A 19,613-nucleotide genomic window follows, 5' to 3' on the forward strand; every position below is an offset into this window, starting at 1 on the left:
AATTTAGAAAATGTCACTTTAAACTTTAAACCGATCATGTTTTTCATGTTAAATCCCGATCTGAAAAGTAACTAAAGCTGCTGGCTATATGTAGTGGAGTAAAAAGTATAACATTTGCCTCTAAATGTAGTGGAGTAGAAGTATAAAGTTACATAAAATGGAAATACTCAAGTAAAGTACAAGTACCTCAGAATTTTACTTAAGTACAGTACTTGAGTAAATGTACTTAGTTACATTCCACCACTGGTAATAACACTGTGTGTAAATGATGTAATTTAAGAGAAATAAATGACTTAGGCAATTTTTTGAACATGCCTTTGTGATTTAAGCAAGATATGGTAACACTTTATTTTGAAGGTGTCTACATAAGAGTCACACAAGCCTGTCAGAAACATGACATGACAAGTATCATGAGCATTAATGTTACTTCAAAGTGTCATTAATGTTCATGACACATCCCATGTCATGTTTATGATACGCTCATGTCACTCTTATGTATACACCTTAAAGTGTTACCAATATTAGTGTCAACAATAAAACACTGATAGACTAAACTGATTAGCCCTAGCTATTCTTTGCTGGGTTATTATCTGATGCCTATGAATGTGGCAAATTGTTAAAGAAATTATGAACCTAAAGGGGTAAAATCACATGATCTGATCAACTGAGGATGTAGGCGATTTTACCATAGGTGGCCGGCGTCATGAGGAGATGATTTAGGCAAAAAACCCAAACAATTTTGACAAAAAATGACTTAGGCGATTATTTTAACAGTGTGACGATATCAGATTTCCCAAATATAGCATAATAATCTTCGGTTTTATTCATTGAGTTAATTAAACGCACCCAAGAAACATTCTCTGAAAAATTAAACGAAATAACTGTCTGTGGTTATTGTAGCTGCACCGGTTACCAATTGTAGGCTTTGTTTTCAAGTCCCTCTCATATCATGAGGTCAACGGGCCTCAAATGTCCTGAAATCAACCTTTCATAATGTAACCCAATTTCAATCTTAAATTTGGCATTTAAACATTTCAAATTAAGAGACTGCAATTTTTTGTTCATCCTCCATTCCACCTGTTTTTCTAAAATATGCAATTACTGAAGTAGTCATTATGCTTATATAAGTAGGATACAACAGCGAGGATTTAACAAGAAAAAAAAAAAAAAGTACGTTTTTTTATTTTAAAGGAATTTATTATGCACAACAGCATTGCCTATTTGCATTGTTACACCAGCTGCTCATTAAAAAAAACAAAAAAAAAACATTAATGATATGCTACCTAGCCTCACATAATCTACAGGTGACTCATCGCTTGCATCATATCTGAAATTTAGTTTACAGCAATGTGGTGTCAGTATCAGTGCCATTGCATTTTACACAGTGGTCAACAAAATACTATCTTCTATCATAAGTAAAAAATAAAAAAGGGGTAATCAGAGAAAAATACACTCGAGCACAAATATAAGGTAGGCCATCACACTTTTGATGAATTTTAAAGTAAATTCATATATGAAGATATTCAGGCACAGCTTGTACATATCAAATGCAGTCAAATTCGTACCATGTCTAACAGCCGTTTCTGTAAAGATGTCTGCGTATAGACGCCTAATAGCCGTCTACGTACAGACGTCTTAATGCAAACACAAATGGAGTTGTTCAATGTGAACTTCCTGAAATCATGACATCTGACATAGAATTAGAGTGGGCTCCGTAACTCAGAGCCTGCCTGTGTTGAAACCAATTGACTGGGACATGTGCCCAACCACCAGCCCCATCGCTGACTGGATGAGGAAAGTGCTGGTGAGGATATGTCAAAGGTCCAATATTGTAGCTGGGGTTAGACATCATCCACTGTCCTACTGGGATGGTTTGATGGGCCACAGGCTGTGTCATATAACCTTGTGAAACTGTCTGGCAATAACCAATGGGGAACTCCATGTATGTTTGCAATTGTCTCTGTTCAATAACAGACTTTTCTCTAGGCTCTGGTGCAATGCTGCCACTGTGAGCAAGGGGATATCCTAAGTGATGATGCATGTTGATCTTAGCAACATCTGAATGAGCAGCAAACTCATTATACTGACCATGCTTTCCCTCATTGCCAGTCTCAAGACTTTCATCTTGTGCTGTGTAGTGACTTGGGTTTTGCCGTTGGTAATAATACTGAGATTCACCTGAGCTTCTCTCGTTCTGTTGGTTTTCTTTTGACACTGTCGAAGTTGAATTGTACCACTCAAGTCTGTAAGAAGAGTTCAAAGATGGCCAGTCCTGGCTGTGGGACAGAGCAGGTGACAGGCATTCATTTTGTGTCTGTGGGCCTTCATTTTTCCACTCTTTGTAAAACCTCTCATGTGATCTTTCTTGAGAACTGCTGTAATCATCATCATCATCGTCGTCATAAACCTTTTGGTATTTTGTTGCAGTTATGTCTTCTGACTGCTTGAAGTATTTGTTTTCTTTATAATAATCGTCCACCTCCTGATACTGATGGACTGTGACGTTTCTTTCTGGTCCCCAGTTTTGACCAGCATTTTCATCTCCACTATAGAGGTCTTTCTGAACTTGTGAGGTGTGTTCAGCACGATTCATCGCAAATGAGTCAGGGTCATAGTCCAAGTCACAGTCCTCTGACTGGGACTCTGGTGAGGGAATAGGGTCCGAGTCGGATGCAGATGACACAGGGAGACTGTCCATGCTGAAAGACATCCTCTTCAGCAGCATTGAGCCTTTGCTGAGCGGCAAGCTTACCTTAAACACAGTATTAGTGTCTTTCCTCTTTTTCCTCTTAGCGGTCATCCTTTTTGCCCATTGTGGCTGCATCATGGCACATTTCTCTGGCATGTTCTGATGTAAAGTCTCGCTCTCACTTGGCCCTTAAAGAAAAGATGAAAATTGGGCCCATAAATTACAAAAATGTTGAGTTAAAAAGAAAAGGAAAACAGGTTTTGCCCCCCTTCAAGCTAACTGTTATTTCCCAAGATACACACCTTTGGCAGAGCTCGACTTTTGGATGTTGGTATGTGTCCCTTCATCATACAGCATTTTTATACCTGGAAAAGAAGAAAAAAAATTACTGGGGTATTAAATATAAATAGGTATTTGCAACTAGAAATTAATAAAAAATAGTGAGTGTGAATACTACAAATGAAAATTATAAAAAAGGGATAAATAATACAACAGCAGATGATACAGGATAAGTTTAACTTAACATGGGTGTACTTTGAGATCAATACCTCTCCTACATGGGAGAAAGACAGAATCTGTGGTGTTTTTGTGTCTTTTTTGTTGTTGTCGTTATGCCTCTTTTTGTGGTTCTGTCTCTTTGTGATTAATTAATGACTCTTAATAGTATTTTGTATAGTTTTTGGAAGTTTTGTATCTCTTTGTTGTCATTGTGTGTCAATTTGGTTGTTTTGTATCCATTTGTAGTCATTAGTGTCCCTTTTGGGTAATTTATCAGATACTTTGGGCACCTGGGCCTGTGGCCAGTAGGCCTATTCAGTTATTGATTGATCGTCCCAAATTGTAAATCACCCTAAAATCTCACTCCTTGTTCTTTAACAAAATGCTGGGAAAGTTTCTATTTTCCTTCACCATAAAGAAAAGAGGCTGCTGTCACCTTGGATTCACAGTTACTGCATGCATTTTATTTACAGCCCCCTTTCAATCTTTGAGAGTTTCAAACATGAGACCTTGTGGTGCTTTACTTTTATGCACAGTACAGCATCAAGTTTTGTACTACTTCACCAAGAAGTTAATCTGTTATAGTGTGAGGGGTGTTGTGAGTAAATTAAGTGTTATACTTACATCACAAATCACTGGTCAAGAGCAGACAGTTGAAACAGAAAAGGGTGAACGGCTTATGACCAAACAAAACAAAACAAAAAAAAAAACAGTGGATGAACATGCATCTGTACTTACACCAGTGGTAACTTTTGACAGTCAGTAGGAAACAGAGGGATCCTGGTACGTTAACCACCTGGGAACATGAGATGTTTGGACAGATGAGCACAACTGAACTCTACACCTTTATAGTAGTGAACATAACAGTCATTTTACACATAGGTTAGCACAACCAAGGCAGGACAATCTGTACATATTAGGGGTGGGCGATATGGCCCTAAAAGAATGTCACGATATTTCAGGCTATTTTTGCAATAACGATATTCTCGGTAATATTACCAAATGCTTAAAAATATATAGAAAATATGTTGTTTTTGTCTGTATAAATAAATAAAAATCTAAAATGTAGTGTGAAGTGCAAATCTCAACAGTTGCCAAATACAAAAAAATTTACTCTTGACTCTTGAGTATGAAAAAAGAATAAAAATAACCATTTAGGGGTTCCGGGGGCAAATTTTAATGACATTTTGTAAAGGAGAATAAAGGTTATTGTATGTTTTATTTAAGGCATCTTATTTTGACGGTCTTCTTGTAAGTTCTGTGGTGGATTCTGTTAACACACTGTGCTCTTATTTTTGAAAGCTGCATGTGTTTAGCAACAGAGAGTAAGTAGCTTTTTGTGATTAAAACAACTTTAATTGTTAGCTAATGTTAGCTTGTGGCTAAAGAAATGCATAATGCGGCAGTGTGTTTGGAGGGCAGCTCTACATCAAGAAGTAGGAATGTGCTAGAGGTGTAAGGTTAACAAATCCAAGACTGTTCTGTATTCTTACATTTGCAGCTAGAAAGAATATTTTGTTGCAGTGGATTAGCAATAAGGATCCAAATGTTAGGGGATGGCATAAAGTGCTGTTTGATTTAGTGCCTTTGGAATACTTGACTTGTGCATTACATTCAAACTCAAACCAATTTTATAAAGTTTGGGAACCTTATTTGAATTATTTGGAATACGATGTATCTTCCATTTTGTTACAGGGATTCCCTGGAAGGTCATAATAATGGGATTTCCTTTTATTTTCTTATTTATGTACTTTGTCAATATGAATACTGTTTGTGTGTAACTGAGTCACTGTTTGTTGCTTAAGCGTTGTTGTGTTGAAGTTTTGTGTTTGCTTGTCTGTGTTGAAAAGGAAAAATGAATAAACACATTTAAAAAAAAAAAAAAAAAAAAAAAAAAAAAAAAAAAAAAGAAGTAGGAATGTTGCCAATATCATGATATGCATTTTTTTAAACCATAAAAAAAATATACCGATATTATCGTGAACAATACGATATGGCACACCCCTAGTACATATAAGTAAATATAATACCGTTGGCATGCCTCTGCCCTCTTCTTGCTCCACTTTCTTGGCCAGTGATTGGAGAAGCTCATTGTTGTCATTAATATCTGCCATCATTATCTCCACCTGCTCAGGACGAGTTTCCATCTACACACACACATGTTGTCAGTGAAGTTAAAAGTTAAATCTAGCATATATACTGCAGCCTTTAGATGCAAAACGGAGAAGTGTTCTTTTCAATTCAATTGCTGATCCACAACAAACTGACCAAGTAATTCATGAGATGGGAAGATCCGGTCAGGTGATTAAAGAGATCCTTCTTGCTGGATCTGATGCGGCAGCAGTGACATAAGAAACAGTACGTCTGGCCATCTTCTCCTCTGCATTCAACCATGCGGAAAAGACCTGTTGCAGACATGAATAACCAGTTTCTATTATAGTTTAAAGTAGTTACTGAAATACACTGATTGGCTTTCTTGCCATGAGTTAGATGAGCTCATACCAATCTCAGTAAATGTGCTCATTTACACCGCAGGCTTAAGACCTATCTCTTCCAACAATATTTTTTTTTTAAACGCGCTTCCTTTTTTCTCTTCTTCTTTTCGTCTTTAACATATAGCACTCCTGTAGCAATGACAGTTGGCTCTTAAAGTTATGTACTTACTTGATTCCTGTGGTCTATGTCTAGTCCCATCAGGTTGAATGCACTTATTGTAAGTCGCTTTGGACAAAAGCGTCAGCTAAATGACATGTAATGTAATGTAATGCTCACCAATAAGAGGCCTGGTTCCTGTGTAGCCGTCAAGAAAGCCATTCTCTGATAGCACGCAGGGTTCAGATGAAGTGTTCTTTTCCCAGCTTTCTGGCTTGATAAAAGTTACAGTTTGGTTTGCGTCTGATGAGGTCTTGAGGGAGTTTTTGGACAGTGTTTGTTGGTTCCGGGCAAGCAATACAATCCTCTGTGATTGCTCCAGCTGCACAGGTTCACCCTGCCCATCTCTTAACATAGTTATCAGAGTTACTGCTGCGGTGTTAAAGAGAGAAAGATATGGAGTGGACATATACATATTGAAATAATGCCACAAAAAAGACAACGTGAATGAGAAGACAGACGATGGGATTGATGGTGGAGAGGGGGGAGAACCACTGTTCTAAACAAGTGAAGTCACTGACCGTCATTCTCACTGAGTGTCGCCGTCTTCTGGTATACAGCATCTCCAACCTCTAACCTCTTAACACGAAGTTGCAAAAGATATGAGTATTCTTATCTAAAACACTGTTTCGCAACTAAAAACAAATGCACTGTTCTGGAAATAGTCTGCCAGGATTCAAACACAGATGAAACAATGCACAAAAACAGTGGTGATTACAACAGTGGTATTTAAGTTATTAATGTTGTACATAGTAACAAAGAGGCAGCCCTCAGGAGGAAAATGTGTCATCCGACAGAAAAGACAGAAAATGTATCACTTACAATTTCCCAAGAAGAAAATTGACCATCAAGTAGGGCTGCTCACTCTTAGTTGACGAATTGGTTATTTTGGTCTTAGTTGACTAAGATTTAATTGGCTAATTAGTAATTTTCTATACTTGTTTCATGCTGAATTACTTATTTCAAAGCATCTTATGAGCAAATCTCTGGTAAACAAGATTTTTTTTTTACGTTTCTTTGTGGAAAAACTTAGTTTTATAGACCCATCGATTATATATTGTTCGGCGAAATTGTATGATTGCCCAGTTGAATCTGCATCATCTGACTTCACAATAAAGACAGTAACTATTTAGGAGCATATTATCTCCATCTGACTTGTTTTTCAGTCTTCAGCAGAAAACAAGTGATCTCAGTGTATGGTTTTCAGTTTCTAAATGAACATGGTGAGTCAAAGCAATTCAAACATGTTAATAAATGAATTCATTGACATACCTGGACATCTCCAGGTCCTTCTTTTCCCTCAAGTATCTTGGCCATCTCCATCAGTGGCCGGGCTAGGTTTGACAGGTCAGACTTCTTCCATTTAGACACTAAGTGGGAGTGCCAGACTTTCTGCCACACAAAACAACATTTATTGATAAACTACAATAAAAGGCAGTGCACAAACCTTCATCATGATTCATTCTTTCCATCATTCTTCCTCACTATAACTTACAATGTAGTTGTATCTATGGAGACTTCCGAGAATGTGGTTCCGCATGTCAGTCACATCATGAAGTCGACACACACACACCTCACACAGGTACAGTACTTCTCTGTTGTGTGTACCAGCCCTTACACATTCTGTAATACTTCCCAGGCCTGAGTGTACATAAAATGAAAAATGATTTCATGCACACAGGATATACACAACACATGTACAACATGGGGATTGGTTACAGACCGATAATGGGTTGGAGTCTGTTCTTGATGTTCAGAAAGTTCTTCAGAGAATTAAACAGCTGGCTTTTGGAAGGAACTCCTAGAAAAAAAAGAAGCATCAGATAAACATATTTACAAAAAGTGGCATCAGCCTGGTAGCCCGCAGGAAGAGAGGGACACATACCTTTTTGTGCTTCAGCCGGCTGCATGCTGCAGTTTGCAGAATCACCACCTGCAAACACTTAAAGTTGGAGCTTAAAATAATCCTTCATCATTATACGATGAACTCCACCAACTAATGGAGAGCAGAGGTCCACCTCAGGACCAGAGTTTAATTCTGGACCACTCCACCAACACTTACCCACAACAAACATGAATAGCTACATTCCAAAAAGTTCATAAAACTTCACCGGAGATGCTCATAGTTAAAAGCAATAGATGAACTCTATCCCGTTCAGGGCCGGTTTAATTGAGGCATGTTCACTTGTCCCCGTTACCATTATTTCCAGTGATTTCGAGGGTATATACATGGTCACCCATAGAGTTGGAATAAAATATATTTTTTTATTTTACCTCTTCTCAAAACTTTATTAATCAATCTCTTACAAACATATCATAATACAAATTAAACCACAATAAACAGGACTACGTGTATTGTGGTTTCACAGGATTGTGTCTGAAATCAAAATTATTCCAACTTTATGGGTGACTGTATGTATATTATTCTTATTACACACTCTTACCGATTTGTATGTGATAATATAATTTCTTCAATCATGTAATCTTAACATTAGATATGCATATTATTGATGTTAACACTAAGAACATTTGTAATACAGAGTTCATTCAATTTTGCAATTAAAAACACTACATTAGTCCAATATATCCTTGAGAGCATTGAATGAAAATGTTTAGTTTTTATGCTTTTGGTTTTGTGGACATGTCTTATCCCACTTGTATCTCTGGACATTAGATTGTGCTTATCTTAAATGCAGAGGTGGAAAAAGTATTCAGATCTCTTACTTAAGTAAAAGTACTAATACCACACTGTGAAATTACTCCACTACAAGTAAAAGTCCTGCATTCAAAATGTACTTAAGTGAAAGTACAAAAGTATCAGCATCAAAATGTACTTAAAGTATCAAAAGTAAAAGTACTTGTTATGCAGAATGGAGCCGCTCAGATTATATTATATATTCCAAATATCATATTATATTATTATTATTGATGCATTTATGTATACAGCGTTTTAATTTTCTCAAGGTAGGGCTCATATTGACTATTTAATATTCTGTTATGAGGTTTATTTAAAAAAGTGTCTAATCACCTAAATTTATTGTGTTTTTTATGTTAAACCTCGAGTGAAAAGTAACTAAAGCTGTCAGCTAAATGTAGTGGAGTAAAAAGTACAATATTTGCCTCAAAATGTAGTGAAGTAGAAGTATAAAGTGACATAAAATGGAAATACTCAAGTAAAGTACAAGTACCTCAAAATTGTACTTAAGTACAGTACTTGAGTAAAAGTACTAAGTTACTTTCCACCACTGCTTAAATGTAAGTAAAATGAGCAGACAGTTAAATTATAAACTGTGGCTTAACATTAAACTAACCACCAGATGGCGCTGCAATACATCACACTGTTCAGCCAGGAGGGTCTGCTCACAACGAGGCTATCCCAAGCATTGGTCCCATGTGACTTTTTAAAGTTTTTTACATCTAAATAAGACATAAATAAATAATAACCTTGCACCTGTGGCCTTCTCCCGTCGTTTCAGCGTCTCATGATTACAGCTAACGTTACAGTTAGTTGTTAGTTTCTATAACTAGTTCATTTAAGGAGGGATAGGGACAGAAAACTTCTTCATGAATCACACAGGTCTCTTTTTTTCGGGTGTCTCTAAAACATTAATTTAATTAACATTAACGGTATGTTGATTGAGTAACTGTACTTATCATTCGAGCTGTTATTTCACGAACACGTTATTTTTTTTATCAATGTGAAAGCCAACGATACTACTGTTAATGCTAAAATATACTTTTTTTTTTTTTATTTTTTTTTTTATTAATTTAGACAAAATATATGCTAAAATATACTTAACGTTAACAGCCGTTAACCGTTAAATCGCGTGAGCAAAACTTTTTTTAAAATGTGTTGGCGTTAAAAGAAACAATTGTTGATACATCTTGGTCTTATTTTATACTTGGTTTTAATGTGTGTGTTTTCCACTACTGACGACTGCCTTTGAGAGTTTTTGCGTTAACTCACAGAGGACTGTGATCGTGATCAACTTTTTAGTTCATTTAAAAGACTACAACCACGAAGTCTGAACTCAAAGTGCTACCGAAACCATTCACATTCGTTATCAAGGTAAAAAGGCAGACTTCCTAACGTTACTGTACATTAACTTACCGTTTGAGTGATAGTGTCCGCCTCGTTGTTGCCAGGTCTAGGCAATCTAAAACTAAAAACCCGTGAAGTGGTGTAACGTTAACCGATAAAGTGACACAGCCACTGTTCGCCTGATCAACAGTACAAGAAGAGGAAGTCAGTGGACACGAGCTCCTCTTGGTGGTCCAATCAGTGTGTGTGTGTGTGTGTGTGTGTGCGTGAGTGTGCGCGCGCGTGTGTGTGCGTGAGCGTGCGTGTGTGTGTGTGTGTGTGTGTGTGTATGTGTGTATTCGTGTCTTTGAGAAGTAAAAGTCCTGCAGTCAAAACATTACTTCAGTAAAACCACAAAGGTATGAGCATCTCATATTCACTACTTAATAGTGACTATTTCACCATCAAATCACTTTCAATTGATCAGGTTTTTTATTTTCCATCCTGACCTGAAAAGTAACTAAATAAACCACAACTAAGTAAACCACAATTAACTCTTTCTTTGTCTGAAAGCAAAATTATTCCAACTTCATGGGCAACCGTTTATAAAACTTTACATGGAGTTGTTAGAATAAAAACACATTATGGTTATTTTGTGTCTTTATGCAAAAAAAAACACCTATCGTATTAGAAATTAGACTTTTAATACACACAGTTAGAATTCATGCATGTTTTTTTTTAAAGAAAAAAGAGTGGTTTGAAATGAAAGATCCATATTTAGTCAAATGGTCCTTGTTGTCTAGATATTTCCAGTGAACTGCTGGCTGCTCCTCTCTTTCTCCCCACATACAGTATGATGATGGCTCCGGTCGGCTACACAGCATGCTATTTTTGTTGGACACAAACATTTTAGCGTAAGTAATAAATGTAATGATTTTGGTGATGCCTGTTGGAGATAAATTTATTTGATGAACTACTAAACTCTGTAACTTCTGTACCTTAATTTCGCCATATCATCAGTGTTGCATTATTGCTTGAAAATTTGTCTATATGTCTGGATCAATACAGATGTTCGCATACGCATTGGCTAACCAAACATGGATCACTACCGGCTCCATCTTTAAGGGAAGAATGGCGTCTCTCTGCAAGTAACATCTTTATAATTTTCCATATATTAGGCGGTCATAAAAATACTTAAAGACAAGCAAGATTGAAATGCTTTTTATTTCTCACTAAGGAATCATTCTTTAAATTCCTCAACAATGCCCATGTGATTGTTTGAGTGGTAAGGTAGTCAGATGGGAGTCAGCTGAGAGTTAACATCAAAGGGCCATTGTATTGAGGAACCTGAATGAATGAATGAATTAGTGGATCAACCTTGTCTGTTGTTTAACTGATGGGGGGCTGTCCTTTCGGGGGTTTCAACCATTTTTGCATCTGGTAAAGAGTTTCGATTCCTCACATCAAGTCTGTAGGAACACTAGCATTCACTTCAACACGTCTGCCCATGTTTTATCTGCCCGTGCTTGTTTCCTTAGATCCAGGGTTGCTGCTTTGAAAGTACTGTCACAGTCCCTCTGAAACAAAAGTAGTTTAATAATGATTTTTTTTAAAAACAATAACAACAGATATATGATAAAGCTTCAAATGCTATGTTCTACTAATTAGTTATCAAATACTGAATTAATTGCCATCTTTTTTATCATCTTGTAATCAGTTTATTTTTTAAGGAAAAAAGGAAAAATTCTCTGATTTAAGCTTTTAATTTAGTTCTGAACAACAGACTGAAGAAAATGGGACTGTACACTTCATTCAAAACAATTGTTGTGAAAAAATGTTGTGAAGATATAGTGGAGTAATGGCTTCCTGACCAGAGAATGAAGTCACGTTTCCTGCGTCTGTTTTAACCCGTCTCTCCCTGTTTCCAAAATATTTTTATTGTCAATTTTCAGAGTGACAAATAACATACATACACAAATAATAAAAGGCAAATAAATAAAAACTAGACACAAACTATGACATATCAAAACAGAGTATACACAATTTAATGTCCACTTAAGTGTATAAAATGTCACAATAGGTACTCTTCAAGAACACATGATAATAATAATAATAATAATAATAATAATAATAATAATAATAGTAATAATAATAATAATAATAATAATAATAAATAAATAAAATAAAAATATAGGTGAATAAATAAACTAGACAAAAAAAAAAAATAAGTAAAAGAACTTGACACATACCATAACATACCAAAACAAATTGCAAACAAAGAGGCACAATATAAAGTCAAAAGTGAGTGTCCACTTGAGTGAGTCAAATATGTCAGACTAGGTATACTTTAGGGGGGTTAACTATAGTTTCAAGTGCTCCAGGATAGGTCTCCATACACCATAGAATTTATGTAAGTTGCCGGATATCTGGTATCTCAGTTTTTCAATGTGGAGGATTCCTACCAACTCCCTTAGCCAGGTTTCAAATTTAGGTGGTGAGTCAGATTTCCACATTTTCAAAATGCATCTTTTCGCTATGACCATAGCATAAGCCACCACTGTAGTAACATTTCGACCCATGTTGTCCAAAGTGTTAGAAATGCCAAATAACCCTGTTCTTTGTTGACAACAAACTACAGCAAACTGTTGTGGAAGCCAGTCGAGGTGTGAGTCCCTGTGGGTGTCCCACTCTCATTCAGCTGGTATCAATGAGAACGACCCAGGCTATTGTCGCTGAAATGTAACAGCCACTTGCAGTTTCTTCACCCAGACACAAAGTTCAATGCAGAGTGCTTGTTTCTCAGTATTTATGGCTGCAGGTAATAGGTTGTGAGAAGGTGTGTTGCCTGTTGTGGTCAATAACCTCCTAAGGACTTTAACCTCACAGAGTTGTGTTGATTAACATGAATCAGTTAATACAGCTGTAGTGAATTAATAAATGAATGACCACCAAATAGCATATAATATTCTATATTATTCAGTATTTATTTTTTACTACTATAGTATATTGTAATATTATTATATTATTATACTAGCCTATATATATATATATATATATATATATATATATATATATAGAGAGAGAGATAGATAGATAGATAGATAGATAGATAGATAGATAGATATATAGATATATAGATATGAAAATGGCTAGATATCAGCTCTTAAATTAAACTCTTATGAGCTATTTTTGTTGTTATCATTATATTTGTCCAAACAAATGCACCTTTAGTTGTACCAGGTCTTAAAAATGAACAATAAAGTGAGAAAAAAAAATTGGGTGGTCGTAATAATTTTTCCATTACTGTATATTATGTATACTTTATATATATCTGTTTTGTACCCTCTATACTATATTGTGTATATCTTGTGCATATATATATATTTATGTTTTTAATTTATTGTTCAGATTACAACATATGACATATGTAGTGTAAATTTACTACCTCTCTGACTGAGAAAAGTGGATTAAAGACCAAGTCGAAGTTCCTTTTAGTTTTCTTTATTATCAAACATCAGAATACACTGCCTATAGGTACAGCGGAGGATAACTTTGTCAATTCCAAGGCTGCTGGAAAAAGGTGGTCCCGAGTCCAATGGAGGCCTCAGTTCTTTCTGCCTTTTCTGTCTGTGTGTAAGATCATTTAATTTGAATGTTCCAGTCCATACGAAACGCATGTTGGCGTTTTCCCGGGCACGAGCAGGCTGCTAAGTCTACTTTCTAACCTTAAAAGGATACAATCTATACTTGTTTATATTCAAATTCCAACGCCTTTACTGTCTGACAACTCCCAGATATTAAAGTTCATTATTCTGGTTTGAACTAGTTGTTACAGTTCTGTAGCTTCTTTAGTAAAGCAGAACACTAAAAGTAACATAAAATATACCACTTGTAACATAAAATATACCACACATACAATCTATTTAACATGCCACAGTCTATTTGCAATATCTGTAAATACAAAACACTGACTGGAGGGGAAAAAAACAACCCAATGTGCAATATTTATAGCAAATGTAAAAGTATTTTATGTATATAATGTGCATATAATGTACATATATTATGTGTGTTTATGTCACTCCTCTGTCTGTATCTGAAGCTGCTGTGACAATTGAATTTCCCCACTGCAGGATAAATAAGGTATTATCCTATAAAGGCTGCTACATAAAGAGGACAATAATATCTTGTTAAAATGGATTAACTTACACAAACATGGTACTTGAGTATACGTATTCCAGACACACAGCTGCACTGACAGTACACTGTATCCTTGTTTCTGTGTGAAGGGAACTTTCAGCCTCAACAGAAAGAGATATGCTGGGACGATCTGTTCCATGCCTGCCCTTGGACTTAAAAAATAAATAAATCAAGAACTGTTTCATATCTAGTAGTATCTTTGAGTCTTTCTCCTCTCTTTCACATAAAAGCATTCCCCACAGTGGCCCGGCCTTGTTGCCAAATCATGCATGACTGCTGAGCTCCAGCTAATACCAATCACGGAGGAGGATCGTCAAAATAACCAAGAACATAAAACAAAATGTGCCCTTGACGTGCTCTCCTCCCACAATTACTCCCAGGAGCTGTGGGCAGATTTCCTAAAGGCAAGAAACAGACATCCCATTTTTCTATATGAAAAGGAACATTCACACGTGTTCAGTGGCGGTTCTACACAGGGGCAGTGGCCCCTGTGTAGAAGCCCTTGGCCCCTGCTGTGGCCCGTGTCAAATTAATAATAAAACGATCAATTTATAACAATGAACGACGGAACAATACTTACCTATTTTTTGTTCAAACAATATCTCATTGTACACATAAGGAACCCAGAATGTTGTTGAGTACACCAGTTGTACTCCTCCGAGTTGTTGATCGAGCAGAGAGAGCAGACGAGGAGACGGTGGAAGAGTCAAATGAAAACACTTTATTCTTCCTTCAAGCGCAGTTCATGAAGTGCGGAGCTCAGTTCAATACATACATCAACCAGTACATAAGAAAAGGCTGCTCGATGTCTAGTTCTGTGTGTTTTTATAACAAACTCCACTAAGTCTCCTCCTTCCCTGCAAGGTTACTGTCCTTGACCCTGCGTATGTGTTTACCTCCATATTAGGCCGTAACCAACTGTCTCTTTTTGTCTGTTTAACAAACTGTCTCTTTTTGTCTGTTTCTCGTCTCTGGGTATCGCCTCATTCTCTCGGGGGGTCTCCTGTTGAGCCCCCCCCCTCCCCCGGGTGTACATAGTGTCCCATAAAACTATGTGTCTCTCTGCTCGTGTTTCAACATATGGGATGTGTCATGAGTTTATTCTTCAACACTTATTTCTTAATACTTCTTTTATTCACTCAAGCTTATGTTACCTTTAATGCTGTTTGGTTAATGCTGCCTCTTTAATGCTTCTGATTATTTTCCTATAGTAGCTTATTTACAATCCCACAATGTGTACATTGTATAATAGTTTAATTGTGCAATAAAAGCTTGTGTAAATAAAAAATAAAAAAGATAATTTTCACTGTATTGCACTTTCAAAATAAAATAAAAAGTACTTAATCACAAAAATGAGAAATGTCAAAAATAACTTATTGTTGGTAAGTCTCATTGTTTCAATCAATGTATTTGTATCTTCCAAATATAGGCTACCTAAGAGATTTTTAAATAAGCTAAAATAAAGGTTTTTAAATGCTTAATATCATCTTTGCCGTTTTTTTAATGTGCCCCTCTGATTAAACACTGGCCCCTGCTTGGCCCCACAATAAAACTGGTCTAGAACCGCCAGTGCACGTGTTCATAGAAAATGAACCCAATATGGAGGAATAAAGTTAAAAAAAAAGTAAAACTCAATGTGCCATTAAATGTACCAAAACTATTAAAAATGTAAAATGTTTACTGCTAGGAGAATGTAGTGGCCAATTTCTGCTTCACGTTATAGTATGTAGTGGTTAATTTATGGTTCATTGAAAAAGCAAAAGGAGGCAGAAAAGTGCATGTTAAGTGATATGATACGTTTTTCCAGATATGGTTGAAAGGAGGAAATGGCCGAAGAAGTGGAGTTTGATGCATGTTATTTCATGCATACGATGTCTGATTCATCTCTCATGCAGCAGAATGAATCCAAATACAAGGACTTCAATGCCATTTATATTTGTGGCTCTCTGCCAGATATTTTGGTACATAGATGGTAGCTCAACATTGAGCTTATACAGTCAAGTGGTAACACTGATGTAATGCATTACTTCTGTGTGGTGTCTATCAACACAGCAGAAGTCTTGTTCCTCAAATACACGCATACTAAAAGGTCAAGTTTGTGCCGAGCTAATGGCTACATGCTGGGCAGGAAATACAGAATAACAGAGAGTTAAAGTGCAACTGCAGCTAAAATAATGCCACTATGTTGCTTTGATGATTTGTGCTGAACCAGACGAGTCCAGAAGATGATACTATGGATCTGTTGTATTATTATGAATTTGATATGGTGACAAGTTACTGGATATGATTTGTTAGACTGTCACGCTCTGATGAGAGACACTGCCATGATTGTTCACAGTTGATTGCTATGAGTAGACCATATCTTGCCTATAAGTGGCTGTTAACTCTTTGTCAATCCAATGCAAACTCTTTGTGACTGTATTTCTTTTGACCCTTTTGCAAACGCTTGAATAAACCAGACAAGACAATTTGTCTGTGAATTTGTGTTTTATCCAAATTAAAAGCAGAAAAACCCCATACTTTCATGCTCCAGCCAAATGAGGAACTAGTTTCTGCATTGTCAAGGCAGCTGGTGTGGGGGAAGAAATGTGACAAATTTGTGAGAATTTATAACCCTTCTTTTTATCCTTGAAAAAACATCTGTAATGACCGCCTGCTTAAAAATTAGCAAGAGAAAAATATGTTTGGTGCTACAGCTTACAACCCAATTCAATTGTTGTTGGATTACAGTTTTCATAATTTTTCATTACTTCTACTGGAAAAGCCTTGATTCATTTGTGTCTGATCTGGATGGTACAGATGTTAGCCTAAGAGAGAAATAACATTAAAAGGTAAATAATATACAAATATAGTTCACATTCAAGACAAGAAATGCATTAACAGTAATTTTATTAACAAACAAACGTGAATATCAAACTACAAAACTCACAGAGGACTGCTGAAATGTTAAAAACTGAAACAAGCCGTTTAATACCCTTCATCTGTAAAGAAAACAATAACTTAAGTATAAAACAGAAAGTCTGTTAACTTTATTTAAAATGAATGTCTCGGTTTTTCAGTGTTGCAGGAGTTTAAATCAATTTGATGCATCCTCCAAACTGTATCCTAACTTGTCACGGTGAGACATCTTCCTGAGAGGACAGCAGTTGTAAACTTAACATCTGCTAGAAAAAAAACAATAACCAACATCTGCACTGCAGAAATAAAACATTTACAAATTATCTACATTCCTTTGTCAGAGTAAAAAAAGTTTCCATAAACCTGGGAGCTGACGTCAGCGTTGGCTGCAGTAGGGTAGTAAATGACCATGGGGTTGAGATAAGCCTGAGGAGTGGTCTGTGTCGTCATGTTGCTGTTCTGAGTTGAACAGACTCTGTTGGTGCTGTATTGGTTAGGGTCAATGAACGTTTGTGAATTACTGGCTGGAGGAGCGAATGGAGCGGCACCTACATAGGCAGCCTGACTGGCTGATCGGCTGTCTGCAGCAGCCAGGTGAGCATTTGTCCATGAGGAGTACTGCTGCTCTAGTAACAGAAGCTGCTGCTGCTGCATTCCCAGCTGCACCCATTCTGGGGTCGGCGGTGTTTCAGTGTGTCCGACTGTTTGTAGACTGTAGCAGTTTGCCTCGTGCGTTGGGTGAATCTGGTTTGGGTAGAACCCCTGTGTAGAGTAGCCTTGCCATTGGTATGAGCTCCCAGCGTATCCAGGAGGGTGGTCTGCTGTTGTATAACTTCCAGCAGACGGAGAAGAATAATAACCTGACTGTCTGTTTGCGACATAAGCCATTTGGCTGTACTGACTGTATCCTCCTGAAGAGTCGCTGGGGTTTACTGTTGCAGCTGGGGAAGGGACCCGATAGTCCATGTCCACCTCAGTGTGTCCCTGTCCATTACCGCTGCTGATAAACTGCTGCTCAGGGGGCTTTTGCCTGTCAGATACGACGGTGTTAATGGGCAAAAGAGTGCTGTCGGTCTCGTAATCTTGTGGCTGTGAGGTCAGACCTAGGCTATTGTTGGGGACTTCAGAGCAGATGGGACTAGGGTCGGACTGGCTTGCATTTCCCAAGGTGCTCGGAGCATCAGAGCCTCTCTGTTGTGGGTTACTGGGGTCAACAGTGCTGACAGAAGGGAACATGGTACCGACTACTTTGGCTTCAGTCGCGCCCTCAGACTTGGCATCAGGGGTGAAAAGTTGGTGCTCAGGGTCCGAGACTGCAGGAGCTGCTTTTGAAAATATATCCGGCAAGGAGTAATTTTTGGCTACTTTAAACGGCCACCACTTTGAATCCCATCTTCCTCCCACACGACTTTCAGATGAAGTGTTATTGCAGGAGGTGGTAGTCTCACTGTCTCCGTCAGTCACAGTCTTATCTGGAGCTGACTGGCAAGGGGACACATGTAGCTCAGACTTCCTTGCTCTTACCAGAGCCAGGAGTTGGCTTGTCCAGTCCATGCTGTCTCGTTCGTCAGATCCGCACCCTGTGTGTTCGCCCTTTGGAGACATCACGGTGGATGTTGCAGCGTGATGAACAGAAGTGGACTCTGAAACTACTTCAGGGCTGGGCTGACTGACTGCAAGCTCACTGCACGTGCGCTCGCATGTTGCTGGCAAAGGATCTTCAAGTTGGGGGTTATTACAACATCTGACCAGTGTTTCAATCGATCCAACAGCTGGTTCTTCTATGGTTGGAAGACATTTATCACTGGCAGACAATGGCAGGGTTTGACTTGTTTCAGGATTATCAATAGAGGAAGATGGGAATTTTGTGTGCACCTCTGTCTGCTTCAATTGCAACTCTGGTAGAGGGCTCTGGCACTGAGAGACTGGGGGTGTAGGTTCTGGTGGCTCCTGGGGACTGAGACATGTGTCAGCACCAGCGAATGTAAAGACAACAGAATCAGCCTTTGGCGAGGCGCTGTGAAAATCCAGAGGACTCGGGACTTTTCTTTCTTTGACTGCATCCGCATCTCCAGCCGTCTCTTCCAAATGATGTTGCTCATTGTTTTGTCTTGCTTCTAAGATTGAAAGTAGAGAAGGGAAAAAACAGCTTCAATGTATCATTGGTAAGTGAAAGGAAATGATAAGCCCCATTTCTGAGTCCTTTTAAGAAATAAAAAATGATTTCCAATGGGGAAACAATCAAGGTATAGTGCAATAATAATTAGAGCACTTATTGATGCACTAATTATTATTGCACTATACCTTGATTGTTTGTTTTTACTCTTCCTGTAAGTCGCTTTGGATAAATGAGTCTGCTAAATGACTAAATGAGTCTGTTAAATGACTAAATGAAATGAAAATGAAAGAGGAAAAATCGTGTTGAATTGTCCTACCATTGTTTGGTTGTATGTCCTGCCCCTTCTCCAATGTGATTAGATGGCTGGGTATAAAGTGACAGCGACAAGTGCAGTGTTTTACCTTAAAATTGTTTAAAAACTGGCAAAACTAAGTGCAGAATAGATGGTCAGTGATTCATCGCGCTGCTGGTGTTTGTAGTGTAAATATATAGCACTCCCATTGCAAAGAATTAAAAAAATATGCTAGCCTTAACTAAAG

General features: G+C 37.4%; 2 protein-coding genes across 8 annotated transcripts in view; both read right to left on the bottom strand.

Moving 5' to 3' along the window:
- Positions 1-1,145: 1,145 nt before the first annotated feature.
- On the bottom strand, positions 1,146-10,114 carry si:ch211-199g17.2 (uncharacterized). Of its 2 annotated transcripts, none has more exons than XM_059349730.1 (12): positions 9,951-10,114; positions 7,725-7,781; positions 7,563-7,640; positions 7,335-7,480; positions 7,112-7,231; positions 6,361-6,418; positions 5,960-6,211; positions 5,456-5,592; positions 5,218-5,334; positions 3,926-3,983; positions 2,992-3,054; positions 1,146-2,877 (listed from the first exon to the last, which is right to left on the bottom strand). In XM_059349730.1, exons 2-12 carry the CDS (start codon positions 7,747-7,749, stop codon positions 1,661-1,663), a joined length of 2,271 nt encoding a protein of 756 aa, XP_059205713.1. In that variant the 5' UTR covers positions 7,750-7,781; positions 9,951-10,114; the 3' UTR covers positions 1,146-1,660. The 2 variants fall into 2 exon arrangements, with proteins under 2 accessions (XP_059205713.1, XP_059205712.1); XM_059349729.1 differs by having other exon boundaries at positions 7,725-7,772; positions 9,951-10,113.
- Positions 10,115-15,508: 5,394 nt separating this feature from the next.
- The window catches only part of LOC131984776 (uncharacterized), a 46,644-nt gene continuing 42,539 nt past the window's right edge, over positions 15,509-19,613 (bottom strand). For 3 of the 6 annotated variants that reach the window (XM_059349726.1, XM_059349723.1, XM_059349722.1), the window contains one exon: positions 15,510-19,072. In XM_059349726.1, the coding sequence (XP_059205709.1) occupies positions 17,280-19,072 (1,793 nt within the window). In that variant the 3' untranslated portion in view covers positions 15,510-17,279. Of the gene's footprint in view, positions 19,073-19,390; positions 19,438-19,613 lie in introns of all 6 variants that reach the window. The other 3 variants (XM_059349725.1, XM_059349724.1, XM_059349727.1) reach the window with 2 other exon arrangements.

This window comes from Centropristis striata, chromosome 14 (assembly GCF_030273125.1).
Source record: "Centropristis striata isolate RG_2023a ecotype Rhode Island chromosome 14, C.striata_1.0, whole genome shotgun sequence".
In the NCBI taxonomy this organism is placed as follows: Eukaryota; Metazoa; Chordata; class Actinopteri; order Perciformes; family Serranidae; genus Centropristis; species Centropristis striata.